Source organism: Oncorhynchus mykiss, chromosome 31 (assembly GCF_013265735.2).
Source record: "Oncorhynchus mykiss isolate Arlee chromosome 31, USDA_OmykA_1.1, whole genome shotgun sequence".
Taxonomy (NCBI): domain Eukaryota; kingdom Metazoa; phylum Chordata; class Actinopteri; order Salmoniformes; family Salmonidae; genus Oncorhynchus; species Oncorhynchus mykiss.
Window position 1 is genome coordinate 17,222,907 of NC_050571.1, and position 23,378 is coordinate 17,246,284.

The 23,378-nt window shown below is 45.8% G+C and overlaps 1 protein-coding gene across 6 annotated transcripts in view; it reads right to left on the minus strand.

Moving 5' to 3' along the window:
- mbnl3 (muscleblind-like splicing regulator 3) overlaps positions 1–23,378 on the minus strand; it is an 85,515-nt gene that overhangs the window by 42,984 nt on the left and 19,153 nt on the right. For all 6 annotated transcript variants that reach the window (XM_036969952.1, XM_036969953.1, XM_036969954.1 and 3 more), the window contains exon 2: positions 7,877–9,190. In XM_036969952.1, the coding sequence (XP_036825847.1) occupies positions 7,877–8,059 (183 nt within the window). In that variant the 5' untranslated portion in view covers positions 8,060–9,190. The remainder of the gene's footprint in view (positions 1–7,876; positions 9,191–23,378) is intronic.

The window sequence follows — 23,378 nt, forward strand, 5'->3', positions numbered from 1 at the left end:
GTATATAGACAACCACATTAATACGCACACACACACACACACACTAGAGAGGCAAGCTTTTTCAGGGATGTCAGTAATGAGAGCTCATTATGGACGTATCGAAGGCCTTGGACACTGTTGACTGTTGACCATGCCCTGCTGTTGCATAGATGAAAAAAGGTTGGTTTAAGCGTTGATGCATTGGATTGGTGCCAGAACTACCTTTCTGACAGAACACAGTGTGTAGCACAGGAGGGTAATGAAATCAGATTTTCGTGGGTTACAAAAGAGTTTGCCGGGGCTCAATTTTAGGTCTGATCCTTTTTACACTGCACATACATGATATAGGGAAGACCTCTGACTGCAAATCTCCATCTGTATGCTGATGACACAAGTATTTATTCTAGCGCATCTAAAGATGGAGTCACTTGCAGATTTTAACAATAAAAGGCCACAATAAAAGGCCAGCAAATTGATAGGGTCAACTCCTATAAGTATCTTGGGATTTGGTTAGATGAAAAGCTCCATTTTAAACAGCACCTTGATACTCAGGCTGACTGGCTCTCATTTAGGCAAATGAGAAATAAGTGCATTCGGGCTATCCGGAAGGCCAAAGTTAGTTACTTTAAGGAACAGTTCTCTCTCTGTGGGTCTAACCCCAAGAAGTTCTGGTTATATATGGTTTTAAACAGCAGCTTTAAACAGTTCTGAAGAATAAACCATCCTCCTCACAGCTGCCCATGTCCCTTAATGTCGAATATGTGGTTGTTACTGACAAGGAGCACATGGCTGAGCTCTTTAATCACCAATTCATTAAGTCAGGATTTCTATTTGACTCAGCCATGCTTCCTTGCCAGTCCAACATTTCCTCATCTCCCACCCTTTCTAATGCGACTATCCCTGATGCTGCTCCCTCTTTTTCCCCTGCCACGCTACAAAGTTTCTCCCTGCAGGCGGTCACTGAGTCCGAGGTGCTAAAGGAGCTCCTTAAACTTGACTCCAACAAAAACATCTGGGCCAGATGGTTTAGACGCTTTCTTCTTTAAGGTTGCTGCCCCTATCATCGCCACGCCTGTCTCTCCTCTCTAGAGAGGTTCCCATTGCTTGGAAGGCAGCCACTGGGCATCCTTTATTTAAAGGGCGAGACCAAGCTGATCCTAACTGTTATAGGCATATTTCTATTTTGCCCTGTTTATCAAAAGTGTTGGAAAAACTTGTCAATAATCAACTCACTGGCTTTCTTGATATCTATAGTATTCTCTTCGGTTTGCAATCTGGTTTCCACTTAGGTTATGGATGTGTCACTGCAACCTTAAGGTCCTCAATGATGTCACCATTACCCTTGATTCTAAGAAATGTTGTGCTGCTGTTTTTATTTACTTGGCCAAAGCTTTTGATACGGTAGACCATTCCATTCTTGTGGGCCGGATAAGGAGTATTGCTGTCTCTGCGGGGTCTTTGGCCTGGTTTCCTAACTACCTCTCTCAAAAAGAGTATAAAGTCAAAACATCTGCTGTCTCAGCCACTGCCTGTCACCAAGGGAGTACCCCAAGGCTCAACCCTAGGCCCCACGCTCTTCTCAATTTACATCAGCAACATTGCACAAGCAGTAGGAAGCGCTCTCATCCATTTATATGAAGATGATACAGTCTTATACTCAGCTGGCCCCTCCCCGGATTTTGTGTTAAATGCTCTACAATAAAGCTTTCTTAGTATCCAACAAGCTTTCTCTGTCCTTAACCTTGTTCTGAACAACTCTAAAACAAAGGTCATGTGGTTTGGTAGCAAGAATGCCCCTCTCCCCACCGGTGTGATTACTACCTCTGAGGGTTTAGAGCTTGAGGTAGTCACCTCATACAAGTACTTGGGAGTACGGTTAGACGGTAGACTGTCCTCTTAGCACATATCAAATCTGCAGGCTAAAGTTAAATCTAGACTTGGTTTCCTCTATCATAATCATTCCTCTTTCACCCCAGCTGCCAAACTAACCCTGATTCAGATGACCATCCTACCCATGCTAGAATACGGAGACATAATTTATCAATTGGCAGGTAAGGGTGCTCTCGAGCGGCTAGATGTTCTTTACCATTCGGCCATTAGATTTGCCACCAATGTTCCTTATTGGACACTTCACTGCACTCTATACTACTCTGCAAACTGGTCATCTCTGTATACCCATCGCAAGACCCACTGGTTGATGCTTATTTATAAAACCCTCTTAGGCCTCACTCCCCCCTATCTGAGATACCTACAGCAGCCCTCATCCTCCACATACACCCGTTCTGCCAGTCACATTCTGTTAAAGGTCCCCAAAGCACACACATCCCTGGGTCGCTCCTCTTTTCAGTTCGCGGCAGCTAGCGACTGGAACGAGCTGCAACAAACACTCAAACTGGACAGTTTTATCTCTTCATTCAAAGACTCAATCATGGACACTCTTGCTGACAGTTGTGGCTGCTTTGCATGATGTATTGTTGTCTCTACCTTCTTGCCCTTTTTGCTGTTGTCTGTGCCCAATAATATTTGTACCATGTTTTGTGCTGCTACCATGTTGTGTTGCTACCATGATGTGTTAAATAAAAAATATAAAAAATAAACTTGACCAAGAAACCGAAGTTGGAATTGGGTTTCTATTTCAGGCACAAATCTTGCTTTTCAATGTTAGTCAGAAAATATCTTGTTCAAAGCACTTTTTTTGAATCAGTGCTGGATTATGGTGATATTGTCTATATGCAGACCTCAGCAAGGACCTTAAACTCTGGACACAGTGTATCATGGTGCTTTAAGATGTATTACCAATGCTAGATCACTCACCCATCACTGTGAGTTTGAACACCAAAGTGTATCAGTGCTTTAGCCCCTTGGTGTACATACAGATGTATGCTATGGTGCAATGGACCTCTCCCTCCACCAGGGGGCAAAAGCACTGATACACTTTTGTGTCCAAAGCATTGATGGACAGCTCCCTTTATATCTCTGTTCCTTACTGACCAGATCAGTCACTCAATATAGTCTTCGTTCACCGTCGCTGTTGTCCTTGTCTGTTCCTAAGGCTAGAACTGAGATGGGGAAATAATATTTTTTCCCATAATGCCCTTCCATCCCGGAACATGCTTCAAATTATATTCAAGTTAAGGGAGTTAGTGTCCTTGCCTGTTTTTAAGACTCTGATCAGCAACACTGTGTGATAACTGCAGTTGTTTCTAATCTTCAATTGTATCTGTAACTTGTGACACTTTGTCTTTTGTGTGTATTTAGTATTTTTCTGTAATTCTTTTTTTATACCTCAATGGGTCTTACCTGGTAAAATAAAGGTAAAATACATGTTTTATTATCATAACATTATCAGGTTGGTAAACTAACTAACCTAAACTATGAGGTGATAGAAAAGCCCACCCCTATCTGACCTATTAATGGATCCTCTCATCTCTCTAATGATCCCAGCTCTACCTACTGTACAGTACAACACACAGAAAGACAGGAGGAGAGGGGGAAACAGAAAGACAGGAGGAGAGGAGAAACAGAAAGACAGGAGGAGAGGAGAAACAGAAAGACAGGAGGAGAGGAGAAACAGAAAGACAGGAGGAGAGGGGGAAACAGAAAGACAGGAGGAGAGGGGGAAACAGAAAGACAGGAGGAGAGGAGAAACAGAAAGACAGGAGGAGAGGAGAAACAGAAAGACAGGAGGAGAGGAGAAACAGAAAGACAGGAGGAGAGGGGGAACAGAAAGACAGGAGGAGAGGAGAAACAGAAAGACAGGAAGAGAGGAGAAACAGAAAGACAGGAGGAGAGGAGAAACAGAAAGACAGGAAGAGAGGAGAAACAGAAAGACAGGAAGATAGGAGAAACAGAAAGACAGGAAGAGAGGAGAAACAGAAAGACAGGAGGAGAGGGGGAACAGAAAGACAGGAGGAGAGGAGAAACAGAAAGACAGGAAGAGAGGAGAAACAGAAAGACAGGAGGAGAGGAGAAACAGAAAGACAGGAAGAGAGGAGAAACAGAAAGACAGGAAGAGAGGAGAAACAGAAAGACAGGAAGAGAGGAGAAACAGAAAGACAGGAAGAGAGGAGAAACAGAAAGACAGGAGGAGAGGGGGAACAGAAAGACAGGAGGAGAGGAGAAACAGAAAGACAGGAGGAGAGGGGGAACAGAAAGACAGGAGGAGAGGAGAAACAGAAAGACAGGAGGAGAGGAGAAACAGAAAGACAGGAGGAGAGGAGAAACAGGAGGACAGGTGGAGAGGGGGAACAGAAAGACAGGATGAGGGGAGAAACAGAAAGACAGGAGGAGAGGAGAAACAGAAAGACAGGAGGAGAGGAGAAACAGAAAGACAGGAGGAGAGGAGAAACAGAAAGACAGGTGGAGAGGGGAACAGAAAGACAGGATGAGAGGGAAAACATGAGGAGAAAGAAATGAAAAGTAATGTCAAGTAAAATATATTGGGTCAGAAAAATCCTCCTCTAAGGTAGCCATGGCAACACACTAAAAAACAGGGAGGAAGTCCCTCCTTGTACAGTACCATCTGTGCTGCACAGAGAGGGAGGGAGAGAGAGAGAGAGAGAGAGAAGGGGAAGGGAGGGAGATAGAGGGGGAGGGAGGAAGGGAGAGATGGGCATTCATCCTATACAAAGATGACAACATGTAGTATCTACATTAAACAAAACATGCTAAGAAAACATTTACAGCAAAGACTAGACTTTTCTGACTAACAACTTGATCTGGACTACAGAGGGGGAAAAATCTCTCAGCCATCTTGCCCTGCTGCTCATGCTTGTCCGCATGCTAGACAATTACGTCATCCAAACAAGCTCTGACTCCTGAATGCATTTAGTCTCCAAACGGTGTAACTGGGTCTAAACCAGCAAGTAGATGTGGTAGTCACTATGATCATCATTTCAAAATGGGTTGACATTGTTACAAGGTTTAATGACTCCCTTCCCCCAACAGGTTGACAGTCAGCCTGGCCAGACAGACAGGGCTAATGGGGGAGGAGTAGGAGAGAAGAGGACTGCAGAGAAGATGTTAGATATGGAGGGGACAGTGAGGAAGCCATTAAAAGATAAATCCATAAATTAGCAGCATTGGGAGGGGGAAGGCGAGAGGAGGGAAGGAGAGAGGAGGAAAGGAGAGAGGAGGAAAGGAGGGAAGGGGAATGAGAGAGGAGGGAAGGATGGAATAGAGGCATATCACGAGTGGGAACATAACTTGTTTCCTTGTTCTTTAAAGTGAATAAGTAAAAGTGAGAAAAACGAAGTCTGTGGAGCTATACTGTTGAACAATCAATATAACCTTAGTGAGGACTGGAGAGAAACAGTCAAAAAGGACAGAGGTGTGTGTGTCAGGGTGTGTGACTCTTGATAAAGAGAGAGCCATGTTGACCGTTCGTTGTCTCTCACATAAACACTTTCTTTAAGCAATGCTGGAGTGACCCTACAACCTCAGACAGGCAGCCAACTCACTGCCTTTCACGCACCACATTATCACCTCTGACACTAAAAAAACACCTTGCTTCGCTTATCCCTCAATACAACCGATACAGAAAGCAGGCTGTTGCTCTGTGCTAAAAACAGCCACTCACAGAGATCAAACTGAACTGTCCAATGGATAGGCACTCCTGCGCTGTTGCTAGGCTGCTCTCTCTCTCTCTCCCTCTCTCCCTCCCTCCATCTCCCTCTCCTGCTCTGGAAGACATAACACAGAAAAATGGCTGAATAATACATTCTAACTCAATAAACGGGGAGACAGCAGCTGCACTCAGACAGAGAACCCCTTGTCTGGGGCTCTCTCTTTCTGCAGGGGATGCTGGATAGACACACACACACACAAACAAGTAGACACACAACACACGGACACACACACATGCACGCACACAAACTATATTTACAAAGCCTAGTCACAGTGCTAAGGCTATCCACCCGAAATAGCTGCATCTCAACTGTGTGGTTAATGGTGTGTGTCTGTCTGTGGTAGTGCTGCTGTCTCTGGGAGGAGGTGAGAGGGGCCACAGACAGGGAGCAGCTGCAGTGGTTCTGTGTAGAGGGGCAGGGCCACATCAGCAGAGGGACAGCTAGTCAACAGTACAGAGTAGAGGGACAGCTAGTCAGCAGTACAGAGTAGAGGGACAGCTAGTCAGCAGTACAGAGTAGAGGGACACCTAGTCAGCAGTTCAGAGTAGAGAGACAGTTAGTCAGCAGTACAGAGTAGAGGGACAGCTAGTCAGCAGTACAGAGTAGAGGGACAGCTAGTCAGCAGTACAGAGTAGAGGGACACCTAGTCAGCAGTACAGAGTAGAGGGACAGCTAGTCAGCAGTAGAGGGTAAAGGGACAGCTAGTCAGCAGTACAGAGTAGAGGGACAGCTAGTCAGCAGTACAGAGTAGAGGGACAGCTAGTCAGCAGTACAGAGTAGAGGGACAGCTAGTCAGCAGTACAGAGTAGAGGGACAGCTAGTCAGCAGTACAGAGTAGAGGGACAGTTAGTCAGCAGTACAGAGTAAAGGGACACCGACTCAGCAGTACAGAGTAGAGGGACAGTTAGTCAGCAGTACAGAGTAGAGGGACAGTTAGTCAGCAGTACAGAGTAGAGGGACAGCTAGTCAGCAGTACAGAGTAGAGGGACAGCTAGTCAGCAGTACAGAGTAGAGGGACAGCTAGTCAGCAGTACAGAGTAGAGGGACAGTTAGTCAGCAGTACAGAGTAAAGGGACACCGACTCAGCAGTACAGAGTAATGGGATAAATTACCTGAATTGATGCGATAATGATAAAAATAAAGATATGTTTATAACATTGTGGACTTTTTAAATTATATTTTAAACTACTACTACCCATCAATTGTCCTATTAACAATCACCCATATTAGCAAACTCATTTCACTTCAAACTTCACATTTCTCTAGTATAGGCTACTTATCATAATGAACAATATCAAGAAAATGCCTGGGATAAGTGATCAGTATGATCGTTGTCGATAATGTTTGGTTTATCGTCCCAGCTCTACCTCAGAACTGATTCGTAGATAGCAAGGAAAGGCACAGAGGGTGGGTGTGGTTGAACAGTTCCTGGTCTTGACAAATCTTTTAAAACAGCTTATAAGTCAACTCCCTCTTCACAGGTCCAATATAATATACACTGAGTGTAAAAATCATTAGGAACACTTTCCTAATATTGAGTTGCAACCCCTTTTGCCCTCAGAACAGCCTCAATTCATTGAGGCATGAACTCTACAAGGACTTAAAAGCGTTCCACAGGGATGTTGGCCCATGTTGACTCCAATGCTTCCCACAGTTGTGTCAAGTTGGCTGTATGTCCTTTGGGTGGTGGACCATTCTTAATACACATGGGAAACTGTTGAGCGTTAAAACCCCAGCAACGTTGCAGTTCTTGACACACTCAAACCGGTGCGCCTGGCACCTACTACTATACCCAATTCAAAGGCACTTCAATCTTTTGTCTTGCCCATTCACCCTCTGAAAGGCACACACACAATCCATGTCTCAATTGTCTCAAGGCTTAACAAATACTTATTTAACCTGTCTCCTCCCCTTCATCTACACTGCTTGAAGTGGATTTAACAAGGGGCATCAATAAGGGATCATAGCGGTCACCTGGATTCACCTTGTCAGTCTACATCATGGAAAGAACAGGTGTTCTTCATGTTTTGTAAACTCATTCACAAAATGTAAAAACTATTGTCTATTACTAATCCCTTAGTAGGCTAGTTGATGAATTTCAAAAACGATTTACAGGTTGGTTGTGTGGTGTGTGTCTGAGAGAGAGTGTTTTCCCTTACCTTATTGTCAGACAGTGCCTGCTGTGTGTGTGTGTGTGTGTGTGTGTGTGTGTGTGTGTGTGTGTGTGTGTGTGTGTGTGTGTGTGTGTTGTTTGTGATGCTGACTGTTACCTTGAGTGAGTCGAAGCAGGCGATGACTCTGCCATTGTCCACGTGGCAGCTCCTGGCTGGGTGGGCGAACTTACACTCAGCGTCCGAGCGGGAGCAGGTACCCCTCTGAAACTCTCGACACACCTCTAGGGTCAACCACTTAGTGTCCCGGCCCATGGCCATACTTCCCATATTGACTGCCATTACAGCCCCTCGGGACAAGAAGGGGCAAGTGGATAAAGGAGTAGGGTCTAGGGTTGGACACAATCGGGACTTAGTGCACAAACAAAAAGCCCTGATGCAGACGAAAATAAATTGGAAACTCCTTGGCAAGACAAGAGGAGATGAGTGCGTGAAATTAAATGAAAGACTTCGTTATACTGGATACAATGAATAAGCTGGTCTTTTGAAATGACTTTGAGTTTCTGGGTATGGAGGCTGGAGTAGTGGGTTTTCTTGGGTACGGTGCAGATCCCTGATCCACTGACGATGGGATGAGTTCTCAGAGATAGAGGTGAGCAGAGGCCAGCTCTGTCTCATAGAAAAAGGACGAAATTGGGGGACCTTACTCTGGCATGCTGAGATATATAGTTCAGACATGCATTGTCCTAGAGAGAGGCCTTCCAATGACAGCTTCCTCTTCTTATGTCCGTCAGTCTGTCTGTCTCTGTCTTGCGCACGCTGGTCACTCCATTCTTCAGACAGAAACCCCAAAACCACCCCAAATATCCAGAACTGTGACACGGCTTCTGTAGCGTTTAGTATGGCTGGTCAGGCTGTTTAGAAAAAGGAAAGATAAAAAAGCAGAAGCTTATCGACCAGTGTCCTTGTATTGATGACGAGGTGGAGGCTGGGGGGAGGTGGAGGCTGGGGTGAGGTGGAGGCTGAGGGGAGGTGGAGGCTGGGGGGAGGTGGAGGCTGAGGGGAGGTGGGCGGATTGCAGATCAGCAGCAGGACGGAATGACTCTCTGGCTGTCAGGGTCACATATAGCCTCATTCAAGGCCAAACACACACAAATAAACACACACACAGTGCTGTGCTTTGCTCTACTCTCACCTAGCAGGGCCAGGAGCCTGTCCTATGCAGACAGCAGCAGTACACAGAGGCAGCAGGCCACCAGCCAGCCAAACACTCCAGACCAGAACGTCAGGCACCCACTCACAGTCTTCTTAGGCACTTTGGAGTTCCACTTCCTCCTCTTATTTTAGTCTCTTTCTCATCCCTCCTTCTCCACGTTTCTTCCTTCCCTGGCTGTCTCTTGTCGTTTATCCTTCCGTCTTCGTCATCCTCTTTATTGACCTCTTCATGTGGCTGCCCCTGCCGTAAAAACCTGTCTTTAGGTTGCAAGAAGAGACAGATGATCAAAATTAGTCAGCAGTCGGTTTAAAATAATAAAATTAAAAATCAATTGCAGAAAAGGGTTCCATGAAAAGCAGGCATCCTGAATGTAGAATATAACTGCATTAGAATCCAACCTACACTGTCAACTTACAACAGAAACCTATAGAGTCTAACTGGGTGATGGGGTCATGAGGTGAAAGAGAGACACACAGATAGAGCAGACTGAGAGGGAGGCTAGTAGGGAGGCTACAATGCACAGGAAAGGACAAGCAATGTCTTAATTAAGAGATACAAGGAGATAGAGGGAGGGATAGAGGGAGGGATAAAGGGAGGGAGTGAGAGAGACTGAGGGAGGGATAGAGGGAGGGATAAAGGGAGCGATAGAGAGAGGGAGGGATAACGGGAAGGATGGAGGGAGTGATAGAGAGAGGGAGTGATAGAGAGAGGGAGGGAGAAAGAGGGGGAGAAAGAGGGAGGGAACAAAGAGAAAGCTAGCAAGAAAGAGATGTCCCTTTAAGTCACATGAGCTTTGCAGAGCTGAATGTAATTGACCAACTTGACATGAATCATGCTGCGATGTGTGCTGAAAATGAGGATCCTTGAACCGCCACAGGCTGGCCGGCTGAAACTGCCGATCCCCACCAGCAGTCTGTCTGCTGCCGTCGCAGACAGTTATGAATATATAGAGGGGAAGGGAGTGATGAGGAAAAGAGAGAAAGAGCATTTCTCCACAACTGTAGCTGCAGTGAGGCCACAGCCAATCAGCTTGAGCCTTGCAGGCAGGCAAAGAAAGTGGCTTACCAATGAGGATAGAGGTTGCATATCGACCCCACCCCATCCATCCTTGTTCCTCCCTCCCTGCCTGCCTCTTTCCTCTGGCACAGCCTGTCATGTCTGAGCCTCATTCATTTTTTATTTAACCTTTATTTAACTAGGCAAGTCAGTTAAGAACAAATTCTTATTTACAATGACGGCCTAGGAACAGTGGGTTAACTGCCTTGTTCAGGGGCAGGACGACAGATTTTTACCTTGTCGGCTCGGGGATTTGATCTAGCAACCTTTCATTTACTGGTCCAACGCTCTAACCACTAGGCTACCTGCCGCCCCATGCCAGGATTTAAAGAGGAGAATAAAGAATGTCTGACTCTAAAGTTTTCTCTTTCTCTCACTCTGCACCTGTGTCCTGCTCAAACCGAGGGCATCACTGCAGTGTCTGACTTCCAGAGAGGGAGAAAGAGAGGGATGTGAGAGGTTGATAGCAGAGCTTCTTACTGTATTTCTCCCAGTGAGGTGTGGTAAGGCAGGGTTAAGTGTGAGCGAGGGATGGGGGGCTTAATATAACAAGGACAAAATCTGGTGAAAGTGATTGTCTTTCGACACCTTGTAGAGTCCATGCCCCAATGAATTGAGGCTATTCTGAGGGCAAAAGTGGGGGGTACTAGGAAGCTTAATGTTTTGTACCCTCAGTGTATATAGTCATTAATAGTGAATGACTTGATAAATAAGGGGTACATCCTAATAAGTAACCCACACCATAAGTCAATGAGCGACACTGTGCAAACATTGGGAACTATTAACCAGAACGTGTACCATGGTTGACTGTAGACATGAGAGGTGAAAACATAACATGAAGGAGACAGGAATAAAAGAGAGGTGAAAACATAACATGAAGGAGACAGGAATAAAAGAGAGGTGAAAACATAACATGAAGGAGACAGGAATAAAAGAGAGGTGAAAACATAACATGAAGGAGGCAGGAATAAAAGAGAGGTGAAAACATAACATGAAGGAGACAGGAATAAAAGAGAGGTGAAAACATAACATGAAGGAGACAGGAATAAAAGAGAGATGAAAACATAACATGAAGGAGACAGGAATAAAAGAGAGGTGAAAACAACATGAAGGAGGCAGGAATAAAAGAGAGGTGAAAACATAACATGAAGGAGACAGGAATAAAAGAGAGGTGAAAACATAACATGAAGGAGACAGGAATAAAAGAGAGGTGAAAACATAACATGAAGGAGGCAGGAATAAAAGAGAGGTGAAAACATAACATGAAGGAGACAGGAATAAAAGAGAGGTGAAAACATAACATGAAGGAGACAGGAATAAAAGAGAGGTGAAAACATAACATGAAGGAGGCAGGAATAAAAGAGAGGTGAAAACATAACATGAAGGAGGCAGGAATAAAAGAGGTGAAAAGAAAGGAGAAGGGATTGGGGCAGATATTATCGGCAGACACATAGCGACAGACACAGATGGAAGGAGCAGTGGGAGGGTGTCTGTGTGTATAAGAGTGTCTCTGTGTGTATGAGAGTGTCTGTGTGTATGAGAGTGTCTGTGTGTATGAGAGTGTCTCTGTGTGTATGAGAGTGTCTGTGTGTATGAGAGTGTCTGTGTGTATGAGAGTGTCTGTGTGTATGAGAGTGTCTGTGTGTATGAGAGTGTCTGTGTGTATGAGAGTGTCTCTGTGTGTATGAGAGTGTCTGTGTGTATGAGAGTGTCTGTGTGTATGAGAGTGTCTGTGTGTATGAGAGTGTCTGTGTGTATGAGAGTGTCTGTGTGTATGAGAGTGTCTGTGTGTATGAGAGTGTCTGTGTGTATGAGAGTGTCTGTGTGTATGAGAGTGTCTCTGTGTGTATGAGAGTGCGCAGACAGAAAGCCCATTAGGAGAGTCCTGTGGTGGAGGGAGGGGGAGAGAGAGAGAGATGGAGAGAAGAGAGAGAATGGGGAGAAGAGAGAGAATGGGGAGAGAAGAGAGAGAATGGGGAGAAGAGAGAGAATGGGGAGAGAAGAGAGAGAATGGGGAGAGATGAGAGAGAATGGGGAGAGAAGAGAGAGAATGGGGAGAGATGAGAGAGAATGGGGAGAGAAGAGAGATGGAGAGAAGAGAGAGAATGGGGAGAGATGAGAGAGAATGGGGAGAGAAGAGAGAGATGGAGAGAAGAGAGAGAATGGGGAGAGAAGAGAGAGATGGAGAGAAGAGAGAGAATGGGGAGAGAAGAGAGAGAATGGGGAGAGAAGAGAGAGATGGAGAGAAGAGAGAGAATGGGGAGAGAAGAGAGAGATGGAGAGAAGAGAGAGAATGGGGAGAGAAGAGAGAGATGGAGAGAAGAGAGAGAATGGGGAGAGAAGAGAGAGAATGGGGAGAGAAGAGAGAGAATGGGGAGAGAAGAGAGAGAATGGGGAGAAGAGAGAGAATGGGGAGAGAAGAGAGAGAATGGGGAGAGAAGAGAGAGATGGAGAGAAGAGAGAGAATGGGGAGAGAAGAGAGAGATGGAGAGAAGAGAGAGAATGGGGAGAGAAGAGAGAGAATGGGGAGAGAAGAGAGAGAATGGGGAGAGAGAGAGAATGGGGAGAAGAGAGAGAATGGGGAGAGAAGAGAGAGAATGGGGAGAAGAGAGAGAATGGGGAGAGAAGAGAGAGATGGAGAGAAGAGAGAGAATGGGGAGAGAAGAGAGAGAATGGGGAGAGAAGAGAGAGAATGGGGAGAAGAGAGAGAATGGGGAGAGAAGAGAGAGAATGGGGAGAGAAGAGAGAGATGGAGAGAAGAGAGAGAATGGGGAGAGAAGAGAGAGATGGAGAGAAGAGAGAGAATGGGGAGAGAAGAGAGAGAATGGGGAGAGAAGAGAGAGAATGGGGAGAGAAGAGAGAGAATGGGGAGAAGAGAGAGAATGGGGAGAGAAGAGAGAGAATGGGGAGAGAAGAGAGAGATGGAGAGAAGAGAGAGAATGGGGAGAGAAGAGAGAGATGGAGAGAAGAGAGAGAATGGGGAGAGAAGAGAGAGAATGGGGAGAGAAGAGAGAGAATGGGGAGAGAGAGAGAATGGGGAGAAGAGAGAGAATGGGGAGAGAAGAGAGAGAATGGGGAGAAGAGAGAGAATGGGGAGAGAAGAGAGAGAATGGGGAGAGATGAGAGAGAATGGGGAGAGAAGAGAGAGAATGGGGAGAGATGAGAGAGAATGGGGAGAGAAGAGAGAGATGGAGAGAAGAGAGAGAATGGGGAGAGATGAGAGAGAATGGGGAGAGAAGAGAGAGATGGAGAGAAGAGAGAGAATGGGGAGAGAAGAGAGAGATGGAGAGAAGAGAGAGAATGGGGAGAGAAGAGAGAGAATGGGGAGAAGAGAGAGAATGGGGAGAGAAGAGAGAGAATGGGGAGAGAAGAGAGAGATGGAGAGAAGAGAGAGAATGGGGAGAGAAGAGAGAGAATGGGGAGAGAAGAGAGAGATGGAGAGAAGAGAGAGAATGGGGAGAGAAGAGAGAGAATGGGGAGAGAAGAGAGAGAATGGGGAGAAGAGAGAGAATGGGGAGAGAAGAGAGAGAATGGGGAGAGAAGAGAGAGATGGAGAGAAGAGAGAGAATGGGGAGAGAAGAGAGAGATGGAGAGAAGAGAGCGAATGGGGAGAGAAGAGAGAGAATGGGGAGAGAAGAGAGAGAATGGGGAGAGAAGAGAGAGAATGGGGAGAAGAGAGAGAATGGGGAGAGAAGAGAGAGAATGGGGAGAGAAGAGAGAGATGGAGAGAAGAGAGAGAATGGGGAGAGAAGAGAGAGATGGAGAGAAGAGAGAGAATGGGGAGAGAAGAGAGAGAATGGGGAGAGAAGAGAGAGAATGGGGAGAGAGAGAGAATGGGGAGAGAGAGAGAATGGGGAGAAGAGAGAGAATGGGGAGAGAAGAGAGAGATGAGGAGAGATGGGGAGAAGAGAGAGAATGGGGAGAAGAGAGAGAATGGGGAGAAGAGAGAGAATGGGGAGAGAAGAGAGAGATGAGGAGAGATGGGGAGAAGAGAGAGAATGGGGAGAAGAGAGAGAATGGGGAGAGATGGGCATTCGAGAGCTTGGGACTACAAGCTTCTATCTGCAAAAAGATGATTCTGAGATAATTGGCTTTAAAGTTCAGAACCCTCATTGGTTTGAATGGTGTTTTTATCTTGTATTCTTTTGAACTTATCAATATGAATCGGGGTACTTAGAGTACTGTATAGGTAGAGAACATTGAATAGAACACGAGCTAATAGTCCCAAGCTCTCCAGTACTTTCCTGCAGACAAATGATCAAACCGCCCTCTAGTGGCCTCATGGGTGGAATGTTATTGATATTTTTCGCAATTTCATAATTAATCAACATTATTTTTAAAGACCAGACAAAAATCTGGAGTTTCTATGTTCTAAAATTGGGCTGCAAACTAAAAATAGAATAATTGTCAACTCTATATCTGACATGGTACAACAGTCTTCTTTTTTTTACACCCATAACCATGTTTATGAGATGCATACTTTTGTTTCAAAGTAGATTTGTTTAATACTACAGAGCAGTGGTGAAAAGTGACACCCAGAAGTACTCGTTACATTCTGAATGCTTAGCAGGACAGGAAAATGGTCCATTCACACACTTATCAAGAGAACATCCATGGTCATCCCTACTGCCTCTGATCTGGCGGACTCACTAAACACACATGCTTTGTTTGTAAATGATGTCTGAGCGTTGAAGTGTTCGAGTGTGCCCCTGGCTATCCATAAATTACAAAAACAAGAAAATGGGTCTGTCTAGTTTGCTTCATATAATGATTTTTAAATTATTTATACTTTTACTTTTGATACATATGTATATTTCAGCAATTCCATTTACTTTTGATACTTAAGTATATTTAAAACCAAATACTTTTAGACTTTTACTCAAGTAGTATTTTACTGTGTGACTTTCACTTTTACTTGAGTCATTTTCTATTAAAGTATCTTTACTTTTATTCAAGTATGATAATTGGGTACTTTTCCACCATTGGTGTGACTCTGATTTAGCCCACTGCAGTATTAAAACACCTTCAGACACAAGAACAAAGGCACACACCTGCAAAAAAAGAGATGAGAGGGTAAGATTGATTGCTTAGGCATGCTTGGCTGTCTCTACCCCTCTCCCTCCTCCACCTCTCATCCTGCTGGTCTGTCTCTCTCTCATCCTCCCCCTCTCATCCTGCTGGTCTGTCTCTCCCTCCTCCTCCACCTCTCATCCTGCTGGTCTGTCTCTCCCTCCTCCTCCTCCACCTCTCATCCTGCTGGTTTGTCTCTCCCTCCTCCTCCACTTCTCATCCTGCTGGTCTGTCTCTCCCTCCTCCTCCACCTCTCATCCTGCTGGTCTGTCTCTCTCTCCTCCTCCCCCTCTCATCCTGCTGGTCTCTCTCCCTCCTCCTCCCCCTCTCATCCTGATGGTCTGTCTCTCCCTCCTCCACCTCTCATCCTGCTGGTCTGTCTCTCCCTCTCATCCTGCTGGTCTGTCTCTCCCTCCTCCTCCACCTCTCATCCTGCTGGTCTGTCTCTTCTCCTCTACCTCTCATACTGCTGGTCTGTCTCTCCCTCCTCCTACACCTCTCATCCTGCTGGTCTGTCTCTCCCTTCTCCTCCTCCTCCACTTCTCATCCTGCTGGTCTGTCTCTCCCTCCTCCTCCTCTACCTCTCATCCTGATGGTCTGTCTCTCACTCCTCCTCCACCTCTCATCCTGCAGGTCTCTCTCCCTCCTCCTCCACCTCTCATCCTGATGGTCTGTCTCTCCCTCGTCCACCTCTCATCCTCCTGGTCTGTCTCTCCCTCCTCCTCCTCTCATCCTGTTGGTCTGTCTCCCCCTCCTCTTCCACATCTCATCATGCTGGTCTCTCTCTCCCTCCTCCTCCACCTCTCATCCTGCTGGTCTGTCTCTCTCTCCTCCTCCTCCACCTCATCCTGCTGGTCTGTCTCTCCCTCCTCCTCCCCCTCCCATCCTGCTGGTCTGTCTCTCCCTCCTCCTCCTCCCATCCTGCTGGTCTGTCTCTCCCTCCTCCTCCTCCACCTCTCATCCTGCTGGTCTGTCTCTCCCTCCACCTCCTTCACCTGTCATCCTGCTGGTGTGTCTCTCCCTCCTCCAAATCTCATCCTGCTGGTCTGTCTCCCCCTCCTCTCATCCTGCTGGTCTGTCTCTCTCTCCTCCTCCTCCACCTCTCATCCTGCTGGTCTGTCTCTCCCTCCTCCTCCCCCTCCCATCCTGCTGGTCTGTCTCTCCCTCCTCCTCCTCCCATCCTGCTGGTCTGTCTCTCCCTCCTCCTCCTCCACCTCTCATCCTGCTGGTCTGTCTCTCCCTCCTCCTCCTCCACCTCTCATCCTGCTGGTCTGTCTCTTCCTCCTCCTCCTCCTGCTGGTCTGTCTCTCCTCCTCCTCCACCTCCTGCTGGTCTGTCTCTCCTCCTCCTCCACCTCTCATCCTGCTGGTCTGTCTCTCCCTCCTCCTCCTCCACCTCTCATCCTGCTGGCCTGTCTCTCCCTATCCTGCATTCAGGCCCATGTCAGCCACAGTCAGGAGCCCCTGCTTACGCAGTGTTTCCACACCTACCTCCCTCAGGGTGCATGCATCCTTGCTCAGCAACGCTGCAACCAACATCATCAAAACCCACAACAGAAAGGGAACACGAGCTGACTCTTGACTGCTCCCTGGCTGGCTTTCCGCAATAGACACCGAACGGCTGCACAGTTTCCACCTGAGCAGTTGATAGGCAGTTAGGGTGGACACTGGCTCTGGCCCAGACTCACAACGGCATTCATTCAGGATCCATACTGCAGACAATCTTCTTGAAGCAGGAACAGAAGGTACTCTGTGACTCTGTGATGGATATTATTCATCCATAAGCAAATTAAGTAACGGAGTACAGTAAAGCAGAGAACGAACTATACCTTCAGTACCAGAAAAGTCTGGAGTTGGTGCCACATCTAAAACAGCAGCCACTGACTGGGCTCATGATTCCCTCAATTCACCCAGCCAGCACACCAGGGGACTAATCAGGACAACAGTGTTGAATAATTGAACATAAGTACATAAGCCACATATCCAAGCCCTTTCCAGCAGCATGCTGTATAAATGCAGATAGCATTACTACAAGTCTGAATTTGAATTGAGGTCTAATTGCTCCAGTGGCTGAGTGACTGTGAGGAGTGAGGCGCTGCAGAGCAGGAGAAAACAGGAGAAAAGAAGAAATGGAGAGAGGAGAAAGGGCGGAAAGCAGTAAAGAGGAGAGTAGTAAAGAGGAGAGAGGAGAAAGGAGGAGAGGAGTAGAGGGGAGGAGTAAAGAGGGAGGAGTAAAGAGGGGAGGAGTAAAGAGGGGAGGAGGAAAGAGGGGAGGAGTAAAGAGGGGAGGAGGAAAGAGGAGAGGAGAGGAGTAAAGAGGGAAGGAGTAAAGAGGAGAGGAGTAAAGAGGAGAGGAGTAAAGAGGGGAGGAGTAAAGAGGGGAGGAGGAAAGAGGAGAGGAGGAAAGAGGAGAGGTGAGGAGTAAAGAGGGGAGGAGGAAAGAGGAGAGGAGTAAAGAGGGGAGGAGTAAAGAGGGAGGAGTAAAGAGGGAGGAGTAAAGAGGGAGTAGAGGGGAGGAGTAAAGAGGGAGGAGTAAAGAGGAGAGGAGGAAAGAGGAGAGGAGAGGAGTAAAGAAGAGAGGAGTAAAGAGGGGAGGAGTAAAGAGGAGAGGAGAGGAGTAAAGAGGGGAGGAGTAAAGAGAAGAGGAGTAAAGAGGGGAGGAGTAAAGAGGGGAGGAGGAAACAGGAGAGGAGTAAAGAGGAGAGGAGTAAAGATGAGAGGAGTAAAGAGGAGAGGAGTAAAGAGGAGAGAGGAGTAAAGAGGAGAGGAGTAAAGAGGAGAGGAGTAAAGAGGAGAGAGGAGTAGAGGGGAGAAGTAAAGAGGGAGGAGTAAAGAGGGGAGGAGTAAAGAGGAGAGTAGTAAAGAGGAGAGGAGTAAAGAGGGGAGGATTAAAGAGGGGAGGAGTAAAGAGGGAGGAGTAAAGAGGGAGGAGTAAAGAGGGAGGAGTAAAGAGGGGATGAGTAAAGAGGGGAGGAGTAAAGAGGAGAGTAGTAAAGAGGGGAGGAGTAAAGAGGAGAGGAGTAAAGAGGGGAGGAGTAAAGAGGGAGGAGTAAAGGAGAGGAGAGGAGTAAAGAGGAGGGGAGGAAAGAGGAGAGGAGTAAAGAGGAGAGGAGTAAAGAGGGGAGGAGTAAAGAGGAGAGGAGTAAAGAGGAGAGGAGAAAAGAGGAGAGGAGTAAAGAGGAGAGGAGAAAAGAGGAGAGGAGTAAAGAGGGGAGGAGTAAAGAGGAGATGACAAAGGAGGAGAGGAGTAGAGGGGAGGAGTAAAGAGGAGAGGATTAAAGAGGGGAGGAGTAAAGAGGAGAGGAGTAAAGAGGAGAGGAGTAAAGAGGGGAGGAGTAAAGAGGAGAGGAGTAAAGAGGAGAGGAGTAAAGAGGAGATGAGTAAAGAGGAGAGGAGTAAAGAGGGGAGGAGTAAAGAGAGAGGAGAAAAGATGAGAGGAGTAAAGAGGAGAGGAGTAAAGAGGGGGAGGAGTAAAGAGGAGAGAGGAGAAAAGAGGAGATGAGTAAAGAGGATGAGTAAAGAAGGGAGGAGTAAAGAGGAGATGAGTAAAGAGGAGAGGAGTAAAGAGGAGAGGAGTAAAGAGGAGAGAGGAGAAAAGAGGAGAGAGGAGAAAAGAGGGGAGGAGTAGAGGGGAGGAGTAAAGAGGAGAGGAGTAAAGAGGGGAGGAGTAAAGGGGGGAGGAGAGGAGTAAAGAGGAGAGGAGTAAAGAGAGGAGAAAAGAGGAGAGAAAGATGGGTGGAACATGAGAGGAGGGAGAAACGTTGCAGGAGTGGCTGTAAATGAGAGGCGGACTGAGACAAAGAGGGAGAAGAGAATGCATATTGACTAGAGGTTGATAGATTATGATTTTTCAATGACAATACCGAGACCGATTATTAGAGGACAAAAAAAAAGCCGATACCGATTAATCGGCCGATTTTTAAAATGTATTTGTAATAATGACAATTACAACAATACTGAATGAACACTTATTTTAACTTAATATAATACATCAATATAATCAATTTAGCCTCAAATAAATAATGAAACATGTTCAATTTGGTTTAAATAATGCAAAAACAAAGTGTTGGAGAAGAAAGTAAAAGTGCAATATGTGCCATGTAAGAAAGCTAATGTTTAAGTTCCTTGCTCAGAACATGCGAACATATGAAAGCTGGTGGTTCCTTTTAACATGAGTCTTCAATATTCCCAGGTAAAAAGTTTTAGGTTGTAGTTATTATAGGAATTATAGGACTATTTCTCTCTATACCATTTGTATTTCATATACCTTTGACTATTAGATGTTCTTATAGGTCCTATAGTATTGCCAGTGTAACAGTATAGCTTCCGTACCTCTCCTCGCTCCTACCTGGGCTCGAACCAGGAACACAACGACAACAGCCACCCTCGAAGCAGCGTTACCCATGCAGAGCAAGGGGAACAACTACTCCAAGTCTCAGAGCAAGTGATGTTTGAAACGCTATTAGCGCGCACCCCGCTAACTAGCTAGCCATTTCACATCGGTTACACCAGCCTAATCTCGGGAGTTGATAGGCTTGAAGTCATAAACAGCAGAGCTGCTGGCAAAACACACGAAAGTGCTGTTTGAATGAATGCTTATGAGCCTGCTGGTGCCTACCATCGCTCAGTCAGACTGCTCAATCAAATCATAGACTTAGTTATAACATAATATGGTTGAATCCGGAAACTATCATCTCGAAAACAATTCTTTCAGTGAAATACGGAACCGTTCTGTATTTTATCTAACGGGTGGCATCCATCAGTCTAAATATTCCTGTTACATTGCACAACCTTCAATGTTATGTCATAATTACGTAAAATTCTGGCAAATTAGTTCGCAATGAGCCAGGCGGCCCAAACTGTTGCATATACCCTGACTCTGCGTTCAATGAACGCAAGAGAAGTGACACAATTTCACCTGTTTAATATTGCCTGCTAACCTGGATTTATATTAGCTAAATATGCAGGTTTAAAAATATATACTTCTGTGTATTGATTTTAAGAAAGGCATTGGTGTTTAAGGTTAGGTACATGTTGGAGAAACGACAGTCCTTTTTTGCAAATGCGCACTGCATTGATTATATGCCACGCAGGACACGCTAGATAAACTAGTAATATCATCAACCATGTGTAGTTATAACTAGTGATTATGATTAAGTTTAATGCTAGCTAGCAACTTACCTTGGCTTCTTACTGCATTCGTGTAACAGGCGGGCTTCTCGTGAGGCAGGTGGTTAGAGCATTGGACTAGTTAACCGTAAGGTTGCGAGATTGAATCCCCGAGCTGACAAGGTAAAAATCTGTCGTTCTGCCCCTGAACAAGGCAGTTACCCCACCGTTCCTAGGCCGTCATTGAAAATAAGAATGTGTTGTTAACCAAGTTGCCTAGTTAAATAAAGATGTAAAAAATTACATCCAAAATGACCGATTTCCGATTGTTACGAAAACTTGAAATCAGCCCTAATTAAATCGGCAATTCCGATTAATCGGTCGACCTCTAATATTGACTCTAAAAGGTCAGCCAGCCTGTTCCACACACACCTACTGCCGCTGTGTCCTTCAAGAATACTGAGTGGATTTGATAAGGTGAATAAGGAAATATGGAGTTGACTGTATGTGTTTGTGTGTGTGTGCGTGCGTGCGTTTGTGTGACCATGAGACAGACAATGTAAGATTGAGGATGTAATAAAAAAAATAAAACAAATTAAACGTCCTCTCACTGTCAACTGCGTTTATTTTCAGCAAACTTAACATGTGTAAATATTTGAATGAACATAGCAAGATTCAAAAACTGAGACTGTACCACAGACATGTGACTAACAGAAATTGAATAATGTGTCCCTGAAGAAAGGGGTGTGGGTGTCAAAATCAAAAGTAACAGTCAGTATCTGGTGTGGCCACCAGCTGCGTTAAGTACTGCAGTGCATCTCCTCCTCATGGACTGCACCAGATTTGCTAAGTTCTTGCTGTGAGATGTTACCCCACTCTTCCACCAAGGCACCTGCAAGTTCCCGTACATTTCTGTGGGGAATGGCCCTAGCCCTCACCCTCTGATCCAACAGGTCCCAGACGTGCTCAATGGGATTGAGATCCGGGCTCTTCGCTGCCATGGCAGAACACTGACATTCCTGTCTTGCAGGAAATCACGCACAGAACGAGCAGTATGGCTGGTGGCATTGTCATGCTGGAGGGTCATGTCAGGATGTGCCTGCAGGAAGGGCACCACATGAGGGAGGAGGATGTCTTCCCTGTAATGCACAGCGTTGCAATTGCCTGCAATGACAACAAGCTCAGTCCGATGATACTGTGACACAGCGCCCCAGACCATGACCGACCCTCCACCTCCAAATCAATCCCGCTCCAGAGTACAGACCTCGGCATAATGCTCATTCCTTCGACGATAAATGCAAATCCGACCATCACCCCTGGTGAGACAAAACCGCGTCTCGTCAGTCCTGTCTGGTCCAGCGACGGTGGGTTTGAGCCCATAGGCGACGTTGTTGGTGGTGATGTCTGGTGAGGACTTGCCTTACAGGCCTACAAGCCCTCAGTCCAGCCTCTCTCAGACTATTGCAGACTGTCTGAGCACTGATGGAGGAATTGTGCGTTCCTGGTGTAACTCGAGCAGTTGTTGCCATCCTGTACCTGTCCTCCAGGTGTGATGTTCGGATGTACCGATCCTGTGCAGGTGTTGTTATATGTGGTCTGCCACTGCGAGGACGATCACTGCGAGGACGATCCTGTCTCCCTGTAGCTCTGTCTTAGGCGTCTCACAGTATGGACATTGCAATTTATTGCCCTGACACATCTGCAGTCCTCATTCCTCATTCAAGCAGATGAGCAGGGACCCTGGGCATCTTTCTTTTGGCATTTTTCAGTCAGTAGAAAGGCCTCTTTAGCGTCCTAAGTTTTTATAACTGTGACCTTAATTGCCTACCGTCTCTGTAAGCTGTTAGTGTCTTAACGACCGTTCCACAGGTGTATGTTCATTGATTATTTATGGTTCATTGAACAAGCATGGGAAACAGTGTTTAAACCCTTTACAATGAAGATCTGTGAAGTTATTTGTCCTGAAAAAGTCCTGAAAAAGGGACATTTCTTTTTTTGCTGAGTTTATATATGCATGCATTGTTCAAAACAATGTTATAATTCTATTTCAGGAGAGTTGAGGTTGAGTGACGGGTTAATATTCATCATGTAAGAAGAAATGAATAGGGTCTAAATGCATCAAACAAAACCTGGTCAGTGGCAAGGCTCTGTCTGTGTGTGCAAACATAAAACCATGTAGTCTAGATAGACGACTATAAAAAGCCACTTCCTGGTATCTCATAACCTTTTGGCTGAGGCATTAGTTCCTGTGTAAACATTAACCCTGACCTGATCTAACATCAGCTACATTTGAGTCTGAAGGCTACAGGAACAAACATAACACAATACATTTAGGGTTGCACATTTTGGGGAATATTCAACAGGTGGAAACTCTCTGTGGGAATTAATGGGAATATATGGGAATTAATATTAATACCATTAAATGTAGATGTTTTTTTGCATTGGATATATTTCCCATATCATATGGAGAAAGATAAATTAACATGTTACCTTATCATAAGTACACATACTTGCAAATGACTAAATCCAATAGAAAGAAAAAAAAATGTAGTTATGAATTGAACTTTAATTAAATGAGTTGACTCTTCACATGGGATGATTTTACTGAACAACAAAATAAAGGGAATATTGAATGATCCTCAATGTTTCATTGCATCTCCCAAAACTGTTTTCAACATACATCTGTAAAATTATAGTCTAGAAACTAAAGCTTTGGTTGTCTTCCTCTCAGGCTTCCATGTCTTCTCCCTGAACCCCCTTAATGTCCACCTTTTGAACATCAAACTCTGAGGCCTCATCGTCACTGTCACTTTCCAACCTTGAATCGTTGTCAGGCTCAAAAAGCCTCAAATTTGCCCGGATGTCCACCAATTTTTCAACCCTTGCATTGGTCAGCCTGTTGCGTGCTTTTGTGTGTGTGTTCCCAAACAAGAACCGGTTTTCCTCTGAGGCGGCTGATAATGGTGGGATTTGGAGGATGATGAAGGCAACAGGGGAAAGAGCCTCAGATCCACAAAGTCCCTTCCACCAGGTGGCTGATGAGATATGTTGGCACGACTGCCATATTGCATCTCCATCCCAAAGCCCTTGCTTGGAAGTGTACTTCGCCAGACTGCCAAGAAATTTGCCCTCATCCAGGCCAAAGTGGCGAGACACGGTAGTGACGACACCATAGGCCTTGTTGATCTCTGCGCCAGACAGGTGGCTCTTG